Source organism: Ostrinia nubilalis, chromosome 5 (assembly GCF_963855985.1).
Source record: "Ostrinia nubilalis chromosome 5, ilOstNubi1.1, whole genome shotgun sequence".
Taxonomy (NCBI): Eukaryota; Metazoa; Arthropoda; class Insecta; order Lepidoptera; family Crambidae; genus Ostrinia; species Ostrinia nubilalis.
The window spans coordinates 12,809,928-12,826,197 of NC_087092.1; the positions used below are offsets into that span (position 1 = coordinate 12,809,928).

At 37.7% G+C, this 16,270-nt stretch overlaps 1 protein-coding gene across 1 annotated transcript in view; it reads right to left on the bottom strand.

Annotated features, from left to right (window-relative positions):
- Positions 1 to 16,270, bottom strand: part of LOC135071961 (syntaxin-1A) — a 58,802-nt gene that overhangs the window by 9,215 nt on the left and 33,317 nt on the right. The window contains exons 3-6 of the mRNA XM_063965867.1: positions 10,282 to 10,381; positions 2,795 to 2,869; positions 2,264 to 2,520; positions 884 to 1,021 (exon numbers count right to left, since the gene is read on the bottom strand). Coding sequence (XP_063821937.1) covers positions 884 to 1,021; positions 2,264 to 2,520; positions 2,795 to 2,869; positions 10,282 to 10,381 — 570 coding nt within the window. The remainder of the gene's footprint in view (positions 1 to 883; positions 1,022 to 2,263; positions 2,521 to 2,794; positions 2,870 to 10,281; positions 10,382 to 16,270) is intronic.

The following is a 16,270-nucleotide window of genomic DNA, read 5'->3' on the forward strand; positions in this document are numbered from 1 at the left end:
AGTTACACAGTTCCCACGGGTAAGTTACAGGAACCAACCAAATCGATGCTGATTAAGAATGTTAGACAGTGAGAGGACAGTATTACAAGGTCAATTAAATCAAAAAAGAATAAAATATACATAAAACTCCGACACAACGAACATGGTGTTACATTTATGACATTTAGTGTTACCCTAGTAAGTACCATTGTCAGTTAGATAGTTACATCGACGGAAGGTTTGTTACACAGTACAAAGTTTTAGAAGCGTTAGTAACAGAATGATAACATACAATATTAACATATGCAAAAGGCAAATTACGCACACACCAATGAAGTTATATATTAGTGAAACATAAAATCAGACAGATCGGGAGTAGAAAGCCCATTTCCATCAGTGTTAGTTGGAGCAACATGAACAGTTAGAACACGACAGTCAAAGCGAAATTATTGTGATGCGATGAAAAACATAAATAAACATAAAGGCATGGGTGTGAACCAATCACCGGATCATCAACGTAAACAAAATGGTGGACGGGACATCGTAAACGTTCACGTAACAAAACATGGCAGGATTCGGGATTCGGATGACGGGATGCGTGTCGGGGCGGGAGAAACAAAACAAAAAACAAAAGATTAGCAACGAATGATTCTGCACTGGTACAAGGCAACTTACCCGTCGAGCTTTGCTCTGATATTTAAGGGCCTTCTTTGTATCTTGTGTGGCAGTTTGGACATAGTCCACAGCGTGTTCTACATGATACTCAATGCGGTCGATCATTTCGCCCTGCGTTCATAGGAAGGTATTTTAAATACTACCTATTACTCTCAAAAGAGTCTACTAGATTCAAGTTTTTTAAATATTTCATGTAAAATGTATGGATAGTATGGAAAGGTTGTATGACCTGGCTTTCGACGAGCATCGCCATGTCCATGAACATGTCGTGAAGCTCGCGGATGGAGGTCTCGAGCTTGATGATGTCGGCGTGCCGCGCCTCGATGTCCGCCAACGTCTGCTTGGCCTGCTGCGTCTCCATTATTATCTGGAACGTTTTAATTGGCGATTACATTATTTGTGCTTCTACTGAATGATAGTACCGATTGACAGTCAGAAAAATAGGTCGTAGTTTGGTCTATACGGGAATATTCCCACCTCTCGTTCTCACCGCTGCAACTCCTGTGTAGCTAAGATCTACATTAATAGTAAGTTATAAAGTCCTTCCAAAACCGGATCGATAATAAAACAGGATAGCTATCATAGTTTGTATTCGCCTGTATCTTCGCAGTATTCACCACTTAAATTATGCTAGATATTGAACTGACACTGTTTTCTTCTCTTGCACCGGTCTCAGAAGTCAACACGGGCCTTTGTTTCCAAAAAACAGTACATGGAGAAATGGTAATAGCCCCCTGTGTGAAAACGACGGAGGTTCCTTGTTCCAGCATATCTTCCAACTCGTCATCGGTGGTGACGCGGCTGGTGATCTCCAGCTGCCACTGTATCCCGCTCTTGCAGCAGTCCCGGTAGTCGGCATAGAGTCCCGTTTCAAAAACTAGCTGTGCAAGGAGATATCATAGTACTAACCCCCTGGGTGAAAACGGCGGAGTTGCCCTGTTCCAGTATTACTTGGAGCCCATCGTCGGTGGTGACGCGGCCGACGATTTCCAGCTGCCGCATTATCCTGCTCTTGCAGCAATCTTAGTAGTCGACACAGTCCTGTTCCCAAAACTAGCTATGTATGGAAAAATGGTACTTACCACCTGGGTGAAAACGGCGGAGTTGCCCTGTTCCAGCATCTCTTCGAGCTCGTGGTCGGTGGTGGCACGGCCAGTGATCTCCAGCAGCCACTGTATCCAGCTCTTGCACATATCCCAGTAGTACATCCATACAGCCCTTTGTTTAAAAAAACTATACATGGAAAAATGGCACTTACCCCCTGGGTGAAAACGGCGGAGTTGCCCTGTTCCAGCATCTCTTCGAGCTCGTGGTCGGTGGAGGCACGGCCAGTGATCTCCAGCAGCCGCTGTATCCTGCTCTTGCAGCGAGTCCGAACCCAGTGGTCGACTCAGTCTGTTTTCAATAACTAGATGTACATGAAAAAATGGTACTTACCCCCTGAGTGAAAACGGCGGAGTTGCCCTGTTCCAGCATCTCTTCGAGCTCGTCGTCGGTGGTGGCGCGGCCGGTGATATCTAGCTGCCGCAGTATCCTGTCCTTGGAGCGGTCCTAGCAGTCGATACAGCGCTTTGTTTAAAAAAACTGTACATGGAAAAATGGCACTTACCCCCTGGGTGAAAACGGCGGAGTTGCCCTGTTCCAGCATCTCTTCGAGCTCGTCGTCGGTGGTGGCGCGGCCGGTGATCTCCAGCTGCCGCTGTATCCTGCTCTTGCAGCGGTCCCGGTAGTCGGTCTGCGTCCGGTTGTACTCGGTCATCACTTCGACGAACTTGCGCGACAGCGTGGAATGCTGCGTCTTTCTTATCCTGAGATCCGCTGAAGATTTGTTAGAGTGCTCCTCTTGTTCGATGTTCTGCTCTATGTCTGTGGATTTTGGTTTATAATGGTTTAGTTTATGTTTTATTAGGTGATGAAAGATACGTCATAGTAACAGATGTAGTCATTAGAGAGGAAAATCGTAACAACAGAAATAGAAGAGTGCCAGAAAGTGACAAATTGTGTGCAACAGGAAAATAACAATGATGTTTTGTATTATTATTAGTCTCGCGCTACTGCAATCTGAGCAGTGCTAAGTTATTTATCAAGTTAATGCTGCAAGTTTATTCGCAGTGGTTTCTACTAAACAAGATTAACTTACGTTTTAATTTTCCTCTGACTTTATTGGCAGTTTTCTTGACGTCAGCCATGAGATCTTCTAATTCGTGCTTTGTTTCTGAAATGAACAAAAAAACTCTGGTTAGATATTGCAATGAAATGCCATTTCATAAAATCAGCGAGTCAAGTACCGTTATTAATAAAATTACTGTCCAACCCACGCTGGAATAGTGGCCGATATTTTGAGTGGGCGATATAATTTTCTACGCAGTGATCTCATCGTTGAATTTAACGATTTCGATTAGCAACGGTTTGAAATTACTGGATAGAACCTTATTAAGCCTAACTGGTTGATAGAGGGGAAATCCTTTGATGGGAGAGTCCTACTAACCCACAGGCTTTCCCCGCAGATAAAGCAGTTCCTGTCGTAAAATACAGGAAGTCTCTATTTAAAACCATTTTATTCTAACTATATGGATGGTAAAATAGTGTTTTACTCATGAATATGATTACTTTTACAATGACGCTAGAAAGTACTGAAGAAACTTAAAATATTTAAAATCAGATAAAAAGTATTTACTGGAAATACATTATACCTATTATTAGTGAACATGGTCCATATTCATAAGCAGAACACATACCTAACCAATACTTAACAACAACCAATCTCCCAAAACTAGTTAGCAACCCAAACTACCCATTTCAATATAGCAGCGGCGGTTTGACTGAATTCAGCTCAAAATAGAAGTCCGGCAAACAGTTTGTATCGAACATAACCGAACATTGGCAATCAAGTAATCTGCACGGTAAACAACGAGCCAAGTGGCGCTGGCAGCGGTGATAACGAACTTCGTCCATTACGAGTTGACCCAAGCAGCACGCGGCTTCTATGGGCGAAGTTGCCGAAGAAGTAATCGCCTTAATAACTACCCAAACGATTACACTACAGCGCTTAACGGAGAGCGGTACAATAATTAGTACTTTGTTCATTTTGTCACTAATGAAAATGTATGTTTGATACAATAGATAGTCTTAGATGAAAACGATAGTCTAGTAGAAGAAATAATGTGACGAATCAATTGACACGCACTATTTGAGAGCATTTTGTGGCAAACAGATAAGGAGAAGAAAAGTCATACCATACATAAACGATGCGGCAATTATAAGAAAATTAAGATTTTAGAAAGGACGGTCACGGGACCTTTCCTAAGGCTAAGATTAAGACAGGTTCGTTATCTAAATCTAGACCTACTTAATTCATATCGGACTGCAGAAATTGCAATTATGCGTCCAATAGTAGCAGTATTAAGGGAAAACGGCAACACTGCGTTGATTGCGGCAGCCATGTTATTTAATTAACAGATTACAAACGGTTCATTGTAACCCTGACCTGGCCCTAACTGCACACGGGTCAATTTTGATTGTAATGCGATAAAAGCTGCAAAATATTTCAGCAAAGATACTAATTACTATGAGGGCAAAGGCCAGGATATAATTTATATTCGGCGACAATAAGATTGGTAATCTTGCATAATATGTGACGTTGATAAAAATTACGTTATTTTGAAATAATATTATTATTTCAAAATAACGTAATTTTTATCAACGTCACATGGCAACTTAAATATTTTATCATACGGTCAGTGTGGTCAGTTTCTATGATGTGGTGATCAGTTTCTATAATTTTACTATGATCCATAGCATAAATATTCTAATTTGCACTTTATCCACTTAAGTATGAGGCCTACGCAACATTTCTGATTGTTCAATGTTCACAAGGAAAGTAAATTTCCCGAATACGCCGGGAGAGGAAATTGCATTTCCTATGGCAGGCGACGTATCGGCCCGATGTGGAGCCACTGATTACAGCACGTGCTTCCACACATAGTAATAATCCAAAAGCCTCTTGTAATATGGGACCTCACCAATTTTTACTTTGGTGTTTGACCTCTCAATAATAGAAATTAGAAACAACGGTGAAAGCATAAAAACTCCCCGAGATATCATTCTTTGAAACCACATTATTGGATTTTCCTATAAAAGCACCTTATCAAATGTCACACCATAACATCACTAAATTGTTTTTCGAAATGGTTTCTAGGGAATTTGATATACATTGTGTATTTTTATTAATTTCATACATTTGTAATAGACTCGCCCGCACCCAGCTTTAAGAGCCATAAAGCGAATTAAACGCAATAATTCTTAAAATTCCGGGATAGTGCCGGTCCCCTATTTAACGAATGGGCATACATTTCACCATTAACACTACTTCATGCAAAGAGGCTACCCGCTCAGCCCACGGTTTATCAGCGAATAACCCGCTTCAAATTTACATAAACTATTTGGAGTGTGCATACACAAACGAGCGGATAATTTTCCAATGGCGGCGGATATTCCACGAGATAACCGTGAAGTATGAAGCCCAGTCTTCTCTTGTTATGAACTCTGGGAACTGATAGTCGAGCGTTGTTTGACCTACAATCTGAAGTTACAAATTGCAAATTTCGAAATGAAAAACTGTCTGTTGGAGTAACCGTCATGTGGTTGGTAGCTACTACTGGCACTCTTTGACCTGACATTATATCTTTTTGGTATTACGTAATAGTTACAAAGCTCACTCGTTGGTGTTGGTACTGGCTAAATTAAGGCGCTTTTTCTTCTTGGAATCCAATAAAACAATAGTATAAATGGATAACACAAAAACAAGCTTAGACTCCTTCATATGTATAAGGCTGTAACCAAGCAACGTGCCAGAGTTAGGATCGTTGTTGTTACAGTGTTATTTCGCAATGGGATCTCTGGAGGGACATTAACACAGTAACAAAGTGAACAGAAGGAACTACTCTTGGACCTTTGTGTTGAGACTATACCTACTTCATAGCTACTCTTTACGACTTCAAATCTACCTTTTACGGTTTAACTGCCTTACCTGGCGTCGGAACAAAGTTAAATTAGCCTTATATGCATGGGAATACGATAATAAGCAGCGAGAAGTTACGCTAACGTTATCGATCGATCATCCACCACAGAGTATAATGCAATATGAAATTAGCTTTGAATAATAACCAGTTTATCATTGATCCGGAATAATCAGAACTAAGTCCAGAAATGGAATATGATACGGCTTATCCGATTGATGGATATCATTAATTAGAAAATACAATTTAGCTTCCCAATTTATATCAGTTCGCACGTATTATTTATTTGAATAAATCATAGCTTATTTCATTTTACCATAATTGAGGTTTATAATAGCAATAAATCTTTTTAGATTTTCATTTTCTTTCAGACCCTTTTCAAAGGATGGTAATATTCCGATATTATGCGCCTATTTCCGTGGAACTTTAACAATGTATCATGGCTTTTATTACTTCTCAAGTGAACGTATGTAGTCGTTATCTGTTGTAACTACATTAGTAACTTTGTTTTGTAACTGTGAAATAATGTTTCGACAATACGTGAAACACGTAGGTGTATAAATTTTGCCACTCGTTACCGAGTACATCGAGTTTCCATACAATATTATACGTATTAGTAATCATGACCGCGTCGAAAATTGTCTGAAATATATTTCGTGAACAACGGTGAATTTTGAATGACATGTCCAAAATATCACATAGATTATTCCAACTTCTGATTTAAGCTTTTGTTCAAAATGCAATTTTAATAATGAACTAGCGATGCGGAATGATATGCTGTTCCACGTTTAATAAGACCTTTTCCAATGATTAAAACGTAACGGAAAATAATTTTGTTTCTTTTTGTCTAATTAAAGCAGTAATTATAGAAAACAACAGGGTTTTAACGCCGATTAATAAAGTTACACCTAGCTGCAATAGTCATCATCCAGTATTATCGCAAACAATGTTAATTATTAAATAACCAACTATAGAACAGAATAATTACGTCGCCTTGTTCATTTTCCTTATCAGAGAAAGAGAGACAACAAATACAACCGGCGTTTTTTCTTTTCTACTATGTTAATCAAGGGGACGAGTCGTAATGTAATTACCTAATTGTAATTAACGTCATTGAGGATAAACAGGCCCACTGAGGATAATATATTTTAAGCTGATTCGGTATGACGCGCTAATAAGCATCATTTCTATGCAATGAGTTCGCGAATTTATTATTTGGAGTGAGAACAATCCTAATCAAGTGTTTGTAAACAAATGCGTGTTATTTGGGCGAGAATACGTAACGGAATACCAGATGTACGAGTAATTAGTGGTTTTATTACGCGTTTGTTAAGACACGACTAATTAAGGCCGTTATTTCACCTAGTTTGTCAAAAATAATACTTACTGCCATCAATATGGATGGAACATTAATTGACTGCTTTCATAATTTGATTTAGTCATCAATCACAACACACATTTTTGATTTGTAATTTTACTAGTCCAGTATCAAATAAGAAAGCTAAAGTTATTATTTGTCCGCGAGTTGGTTATTACATTTTTCACACGTCCTCCTAAACATCCTTAACACCTCTTACTTTTTAAGGGAAATGACAACATTGCAATAAAATAACCTTAACAAAGGTATAGTACCAAACCGTTCTATTTTAAACGGTCGTTCGGCCATTGTGGCTGAGATTGCGCGAAAATTTCGAATGTCTCGGTCTGATTGTGGCAAGTGAGTTCAGAATAACAACGAACAAGGAAACAAATACGGGCGTATCCTTCGATCGTTAGCAACGTCGAAAAAATAACAAAATAACTGTATCACAGGCCCTAAATCCAATTTATCACGCGAACTGACAGTTAACAAGTTACAAATATAACTTAATGATTTATTCATCGCCGTGATTCAGAGCTTCCATTCAATCTCATTGAACGATCAGGTCGAATACAAAACCATAATTTACTGTCAACGTAAATAATTAAGTTGAAGCTTAGGATAGAAGTCAGTCTATTATCACCTGGGTGGGTAATGGAATTAAATAAAGTGATGTTGAGTGGCAATTGTATCGAAATGTCTCGGTCGATGGAAAAGTCTTGTGACTTGTCTTGAATAATAATCACACTGAAGTTAACAACACGTTTAGATCTTTTCGAATTCTGATGCTGAGTTTCAAGCTATAATTAGCGATGACATAAACGCTGATGATAAGACTAATCTTCAAAGAATACAAGACTAGATGAACGAGCAAGTTAATAGGTCACATACAACCGAATTCTAAAGTGGTAAATCGTGCTCGTTGATTGTCGTCGGAAAGCATGTGACGTTTTGCTTCGTCACATCAGCACAATACAACACGATTACGTAGAGAAGGAAAACTGCACATAATGGCTGCATTATTTGGGTCGTTTGAGTGTAACATTCGTGCTCGCTGTTTTCCAACTTTGAGGTACTATACGGGGTCATTTGAAGCAAGCAGCACTCCGAAAGTAATTGCCTGACAGGCCAAGTCGAGACGAGGAAAAAAGTCTTGAAATAAAATCCAATTTCACCACTCCACGATTCATGTTAAAGTTGATCCCCTCTATTTCGCCGAAGGGAAATTTAATGGGTTTTCATTGATTTCTAAAACGAATCCACCAATTACTTTCAAATATTTAAGGAAAGCCGAATCGCTAGATTGAACAAGGTAAATATAGATTCTGATTTCTGATACTAGCTGAACTTGGGCTTTAAGTGGATCTTTCTAATATTATAAATGAATGAAAATTATTATACTTTTTAAATTATTCATGAATGAAGGTCTGCTACAGAATACCACTTCATTAATTCTGCCGAGAAAGTCGCTGAGTATACTCCAATCGCTCAAAGACTACGACTGAGGGACAGATGACGGACGATAAAGTGGTTTTCTTGCTAGGTTCATAAATTATATACGTATACAATTTCTGAACGAATCATTGAACTAAGAATGAGACAAGCATGAGGCAAGAATTTCCTGTGTGTCATTCTTATACTGGTAGAATTAATCGATCAACCAAAGGAAGTAGCTATTAGCAAACGTTAACGACATGAATCACAAGAGAGTCAGAGGAAACATAGACATCTTATAAAAACCGATTTACCTACCCAATAATACCGAGTTAGTGTTCCTCGCATACACATCCCAACATGATGAGATCACGTTGTAAGATAAATCCATTGATTTAGGAACTATCATTGGGCAATCCCAATGATATTTCCTAGAAAATATTGATTAAATAATATTCCATCAAATGGGGCGTACCATGTATTCTGTTTAAAATTAGTTATTAGCCTCAAAAACATGTAAAATTTTCACTACAATTCAATAAAGGTAAATAACAAATCTCATTACATAGTTTCAAGGGTACAAACTGGGCCCATTTTATTATTAATAGACGCATAAAACGTTATCGTGAACTTGTTCAATATAACGACGCCGTCGATGGCTTATTCCGAGCTATTTAGGTCGGGTCAATGGCTAATCGTGACTATTCGTGACGTCCCGCCAGGGTCCACCGTGCCCCAAGTGGGTGCCCGTTCAACAACATTATGATATTTATTGATATAGTCGCGTTTTTATACCCTTTCAAGTTTATGACTAAATCATGTTGTAGAACAACCCTTAGGCTCGTGGAACAAAGACTGATGCTATCGGTGAAGAACTAAAATATTCCAAGGACTTTTTATTGAACTTGAAGACGCCAAAATTGGAAGAAAATCCGACTATTTCAGTCTCAGAGGAAAAATTATTAATGTTAATTCATCTAAAAGTATTTGAGGCAATTTATTATTCTACAAAAGAGAGGAAATACGCGAGCCACATTGACATACATAAGCTCTCAAAACGATAAATGTTTCGATAAAACAAAGCTGTGGGCATTATTCCATAAACCCCGCATAAAAATATAGCTCCGGTATATTTCAGACTTTATCGTGTACAGTAAAATATAGCCAAATGAAATGTTCATCTAAATATGGTAAGCCCCGAAAATTACGTATGAACACCGGAGCCGTGGCCGCCAGGCCAGTTTCATTGACCCGGCTATATTTAGTTTAGATATGAGGAGGAGGGCATTTCGTTGAATAATTGCTTCTCCTATCAGAATTCTCATTAGTCTAAGGCACTCGAGTAATCTAGTCTAATTTTGCATTGTGGCGCATTTGCATATGATAGGTTTCTGGCTGTATGGCGAGGGAGCAATGACGTCACAACTCACAAGATCCCATGAAGACAGACGAGCCGCCCCCGCAATCGTCTGGCTGCGCAAATGCCACCAACTTCGCCCTTCAATTTATGTGTGGGCATGTCACTAACTTCGGACAACCTACGCCACATATTATTTAAGACGAGACGATCAGACGGCAAACAACTGGTATTTATAGAAATTTTCATTATAACTTAGTGAAATATCGGCTAGTATTTGAAATGGGATATAATCTTTTTGGTAAACATTTTACAACAACAAGGCTTATTTCTATTTTCGGGATATGACCTTTACTTATGAAGAGACTTCTTTTTTATATTTTTTTTTAATCTTTGTGGCAATACAGACAGCGTCGTCCCCCGAATGAGGATCAAAAATAAAAATAGTTTTAACTTACTTTCATCTGACTGCGGTGCGGATAGGATGGCACTGTGCTTCTTCTTTACCTCTTCGACGTTTGCCTGAATCTTGTCTATCATCTCTCGTATTTCTTCCACCTGAAATAATAAAAAAAGTCATTTAAATTTACCGAATCAAAATAAACTAAGTAGTTGACGGAGGATTTTTCGTGGTACCCGTGCTACAGAACCTATTTTTACTTATTTCTTCGTTCTTCGTTTTCCTAATGAGAAATGTCTGAAAATTTACGGTTTCTGTAGTTTATCGCAAAGAGAGTTCGCAGTCTTTAAAGTTCGAATACAAGTGGTACAAAATAATAAAAGAGAAGGTGAGCTTTTCGCTCATATTATGCAGTAAAATAAAAACATTTTTACTATTCACAAAGCTACGACAAACCATCAACTCATAAAGTGTGAATAATCTGAGTTATGTTTTTATTTTAAGTACGGGAAAGGGTAAAGCTTCATGAAAACACATTTTCATATTATGAAACTCATTTCTAACGCGGAATGGTTCCTTTACAGTACCTTTAGACAGGATTATATTTTACCCTCATATCTCATGGTCCACAAGAATTAGTAGCACATAAAAAGCATCTACCTGAAGGGGGAAGAGTTACATAATTCTAATCTAGCTATACCAACATTAATTTATAAAGAGGTAGATTCCTTTTGCTAATCATCTTATGAAGATCATTACACAAAACTCCTATTCCTAAATTACTATTCAACGTTAGTAATTTTGGTTTAAATTGACAGATGGGAAACAGATTACACGTAGTTAGTGTTAAATCTCCTTGTGTGTTTAGTCCAAACCAAACTTCGTTAGGTCATTGTACATTTGAACAAATGATTTGAGTATTGAATCATGAACATGACGTCCGAATGAAAATAACATAGGATTCCGTACACATTAAGCCATCTAAGTACGAATATTATGAGCCGTCAACCCGATTGAGCCATTTCAGACTCCTAGGCTCATCAAGTCAAGAGTGACACAGGTGACCTATAAGTTGCACAGTTCACACAAGAGACGACTACCGCAACAAACAGTCCCAATTACAAATTGGCAAAAATAGACAAACGACGCCTTTTCCGGACTTCCCAAAATCTATCCAAGCAAAGCTGCGGGTCAAATGTAGAGTCGACTAAATAACTATGGGTATAAAAATCACGATTCCCGGCATGTGCACAAAAGAGGGTGAAAATCGTTTAGCCTAAAGTCTTCGTTTGAATTTTTAATATGGTAGATTATTGAAAAGGTCCCTAAACATTTATTAATTTTTCGTTACAACAGGGTCATTCCATGACAAATGTTACCGAGGGTAAAAAACTAAATATGTTCTTTTCGCATTAAATCTGATGAGTTTTGAAAGTAAACATTCCAAATTATAATGTGCAACAAAAAAAATCTGCAAGAAACAAGTAATTTTTAAGTTATTAGTCTTCATAGTCTATACTTAAGTCAACTGTCTGAATGATCATTTTCTCTCTAATTATTGGTAATACGATTAAAAAAAAACTATCAATCTGTGAAACGTTTTGCCACTATATGATTTGAGGGTATTTATCATAGTATTGGTAGATAGCGCCATAATCCCAAAAAAATTTATAATCATCAAGTTTTAAGTGTGTTTTCTTGTTACTTCGGCGATGTAACACCCGAAACAAAAAAACAGGTATTTGTTTTATTATTGTACCTTACACATGGATTAGGATAACAATATTTGGTAAAAGTAAGGTCATGGTAGTAATGATTTCAAATACTAACTAATATCTGAGCATGATACTAATTTAGTATGTTTCTTTCTTGATTAAAAACTGTAACACCCGAAACGTTTCGGGTATTACATTTTTATTTATATGTCGATAATGTGTGTATATTGCTTGGAGAAGTCAAAAAGTATTACTGTGAGGGTCCTTCGACCTCCCACTAGCGCTGGCGTCGGAAAAGGAGTCATATTTCTCTATGTAAGACAATTTTGAAATGTCGACTTAACACTAAAATTAAGGTATTGCTAAAAAGTCTCGATGTTTGACATTTCCATTAAATATCGTAATTAGAAATTAAAGTAATGCTATTTCAAGCCAAAAACAATAGAAAAAGCTATATTCTGAGGAAAAATTAAACTTGAACTTTGTATATTTTTTAAGAAAAGCTGCTTCGTAATTTCAAACCAGAATTCGCTCTATTTGTGTTTATTTGTTGTACTCCTTATTTTGTAGTACCTAGAGACTAATAAAACACCGATTTTATCGATAAAACGCGTTGCATTTTCGTACTCGTAACACCCGAAACAGAACCATTGTAACACCCCGAAACAAAGAAAAAAATTATAAAAAAATAGTAAAACGTTTTATGTAACAGTGATTGTATGTTACATGGTTTGCAAATTTCATACTTTAGAAGTCCTGTAAGTTTTAGGTATGATTCCTTAAGAAAATTCGCTAAATTTCGAGTAAATGCAGCAACAGTCAGAACATAGAGGCAAAATCTCGTAACGCCCGAAACGCACACTTTTCGACTCATATTTTCGTTACCCTACATTCTAAGCTGCACAAACTTTATTATTTAGATAAAACAACTAAAAACGGACAGATTAAGGCACTAATATTATTAAAATACTATTTCAAAATACAAGAAATTGTTGAATATGTGTGTACGAACGTAACACCCGAAACGATGGAATGACCCCAACACTTTTTACTTTATACGCATATTGTTTCCGAGTAGATATAATCATTTAATAGGATTAAAAGGTTGGAATATAAAAGGCTACAACGAAAGATCGAACGAAAGACGTTAATAGATATTTGCTAATTGGGTTAATCTTCCTGTCATCACATATGGCTGCGAAACCTGGGCCCTCACCAAACACCACAGAGAAAAGTTGGAACGATGCCAGAGAGCCATGGAGAGAAGCCTAATAGGAATAAAGAAGCAGGACAGAGTGAGAAGTAGCACAATAAGAGAGAAAACCAAAGTTGTCGACATAATTACCCGAATAGACCAACAAAAATGGAGATGGGCAGGTCACATGATCCGGGACCCAGAAGAAAAATGGTGTAAAAGCGTCACTGACTGGTATCCCAGGGATGGAAAGAGAAGTAGAGGTCGGCAACAAACAAGATGGGAAGACGACCTAAAACTCACAGTTGGACACTATTGGAGAAGGGTAGCACGTGACAGGTCCCAATGGAAATCGTTGGAGGAGGCCTATGCCAAGAGGCAAACTGAGCTTCGGGATATTTTATAACACAGATCTTATTATTTATCATATTTTGTAACTATTATGTAACCAAGTTCAGAATAAAAAGGCTTATTATTATTATTATTTTTATTTCTCTTAAATATTTTTATCTCAGTTTTTAAGCTGGTGTTCCGGATAGCACGGGCCAAAGCCAAGTGATATCTGGTTAAAGCTAATAATTTCAATAGTGTAAAATTATTATGGGTCCGTGTTGATATTTCCAGTTTCAGGAACAGTTCTTCTTTGTACTGGTGGTGGGCGGATTTGGGTAATTTCTTCAACCTGTAAAAACTTCCTAACTATCCTACATGTGTTGAGTATGACAGCTTTTTGCAATTGTATGTAAGTGTGTTTTGAGAGATTGAGTGTATCCAGAGATTGGTGTAATTGCTTAGGTATTATTCCGGTTGTAGACAAGACTATTGGGACTATAGTGACTTTTTGCAATGTCCATATCCTTTTAACTTCTTCTTTCAGATCAATATATTTGCTTAACTTTTCAGCTATTGTTGATTGTAAATTGTGGGTGTTTGGGATTGCGATATCTATAAGGTGAGCTGTTCTGTTAGTTTTGTCAACGATTGTTATATCTGGTCTATTGTAATGCGTGGTCTTGTCAGTCAGTATGGCTCTATCAAAGTATAGTTTATGGGTGTTGTTTTCTAGTACTGTTAAGGGAGTATATTTATAATAAGCTACTGGGGGTCCTTGTAACAGTTTGAACATTAAAGCTAACTTCTGGTGAATGATGTTTGCAACTTGATCATGTCTATGTTTATAATCAGTTTGGGCTATGGATTTACACGCACCTGTAATATGTTGAATAGTCTCAGAGGCACTATTACACTTCCTGCATAAATCTGTAGGTAGGTTGTGAGTTTTCATAATATATTTTTGGTAGTTCCTTGTTTCTATTACCTGGTCTTGTATTGCTAGAATGAAACCTTCTGTCTCTGGGAACAGTTCGCCACGATTTAACCATTCGTTCGACGCACTTTTGTCGACGTTAGTTTGGTTTAAGTCGCTACGATGTCTGCCATGAAGTTATTATTATTATTATTATTTGTTTGTATATTTTATCTCAGCTTTAGTGCTGGTAAGATTAAAACCAGATACGGGCCAAGCCAAGTATCTGGTCTATAAGTTTATAAAATTACTGGTACATTTGTAGGTTCATCCTGTAGAAACCGCCTAACGATGCGGCAGGTGTTCAGTATTGCCGCTTTCTGCATCGTGATATAGCTATTTTCGTGGAGATCTATAAGTTTCAGGCTATTGTGCAAATGGTTGGGTATGACTCCAGTGCTGGAGAGCACCAGTGGCACAATGTACACTTTGTTTAACTTCCAAATTTCTAAGTATCTCTTCTTTTAACTCTGAGTATTTGTGTATTTTTTCTGAAATAGTGTTTTTAATATTGTGGGTGTTAGGTACTGCTACATCTATTAGAAATGCAATCTTATTTACTTTATCTACTAGGGTGATATCGGGTCTATTGCAGTGAATGGTGCGGTCTGTCAAGATGGCTCGGTCAAAGTACATTTTGCACCTGGGGCTTTCCAGCACAGACTTCGGCTCATATTGTAGTACGGTTTGATTTTTCGGGGATTAGTTTATGTTTAATGGCTAATTTCTGATGGACATAGTGAGCGATCTGGTTATGTCGGTGTGTGTAGTCATTTTGGGTTAGTAATGGGCATGCATTTATGATGTGTTGAATGGTTTCCGGGTATCTATATTATTATTAATTGGGTTAATACCGGCTCATACAGTGCTGGATCGTCTTGAAACTAATTACGAGTTGGGTTTAAATAACGGCCGCACGAAGCTAGCTATGATTTCGGTTGGTAGTTAATTGCAGTAGCCTGAAACGATTTTTTGCTGCTATGCAGTTCAGTGTTTATCTCCACATCGGGCTTAGAGGGCGGTTCTTAGAGCGGCTAGACGGAACGCTACGTCTTGGCAGCGAGCCAGCGCAACCACCTCCGAGTTATATGGAAAAGTTTAGAAACAAATGCGAGGACTCTTAAATAACTTGGATGAAAAAGCGGCAGTATCTTCACAACTTCATAAGTTGACGAGATTTGCGAGAAAAAATATTTACTGTGCAAGCGCTTCGCTTCCTCGTAAAAGCTGTTTAAACAAGTTTTGTGTCGTGCATAGGATAAGTTGCTAACGACTTTGCGTACATGGAGTTTTAACGCTTTAACAGAGTTACGAACGAAAACCAATAAATTGTAGACAATTTATGTGTTTTAATATGACTCTGTTGGAACAACGATGAAAGTTAGGGGCACACAACATATAGTTAGGTTATAAATAAGTTCACAACAGCAAACAGAGTTTAATTAAGTAATGCAAAACAGTACTCATTATGTCTATTTTGAAATTTAACTGTCCGGTTATGAAGAAAGTAAGAATATGTCGATCTTATGAATGAACCGAATAAAATTACGCTCCAATGTCCTTATTTTTCCTGATACCACTAGATTTTTATTACAAAGGTACTTCAGATGATTCCGAAGCACCCGCGTCCTCATAAATGTTTCACCTCGAAGGCTATTTAGACGTTAAGCTTTGATGTTCGCCAAAGATACGGAGGCACCGAACCAAAACATAATGGGCGAAGAAAAAATACTCGATAATATCATTGCGATTTCTTTGAAATAGTAAATAGATATATTACTTAACCTAATAGCTGGTGAAACAAGGTCAGCGGTTCGGAGGTTCTACTGGC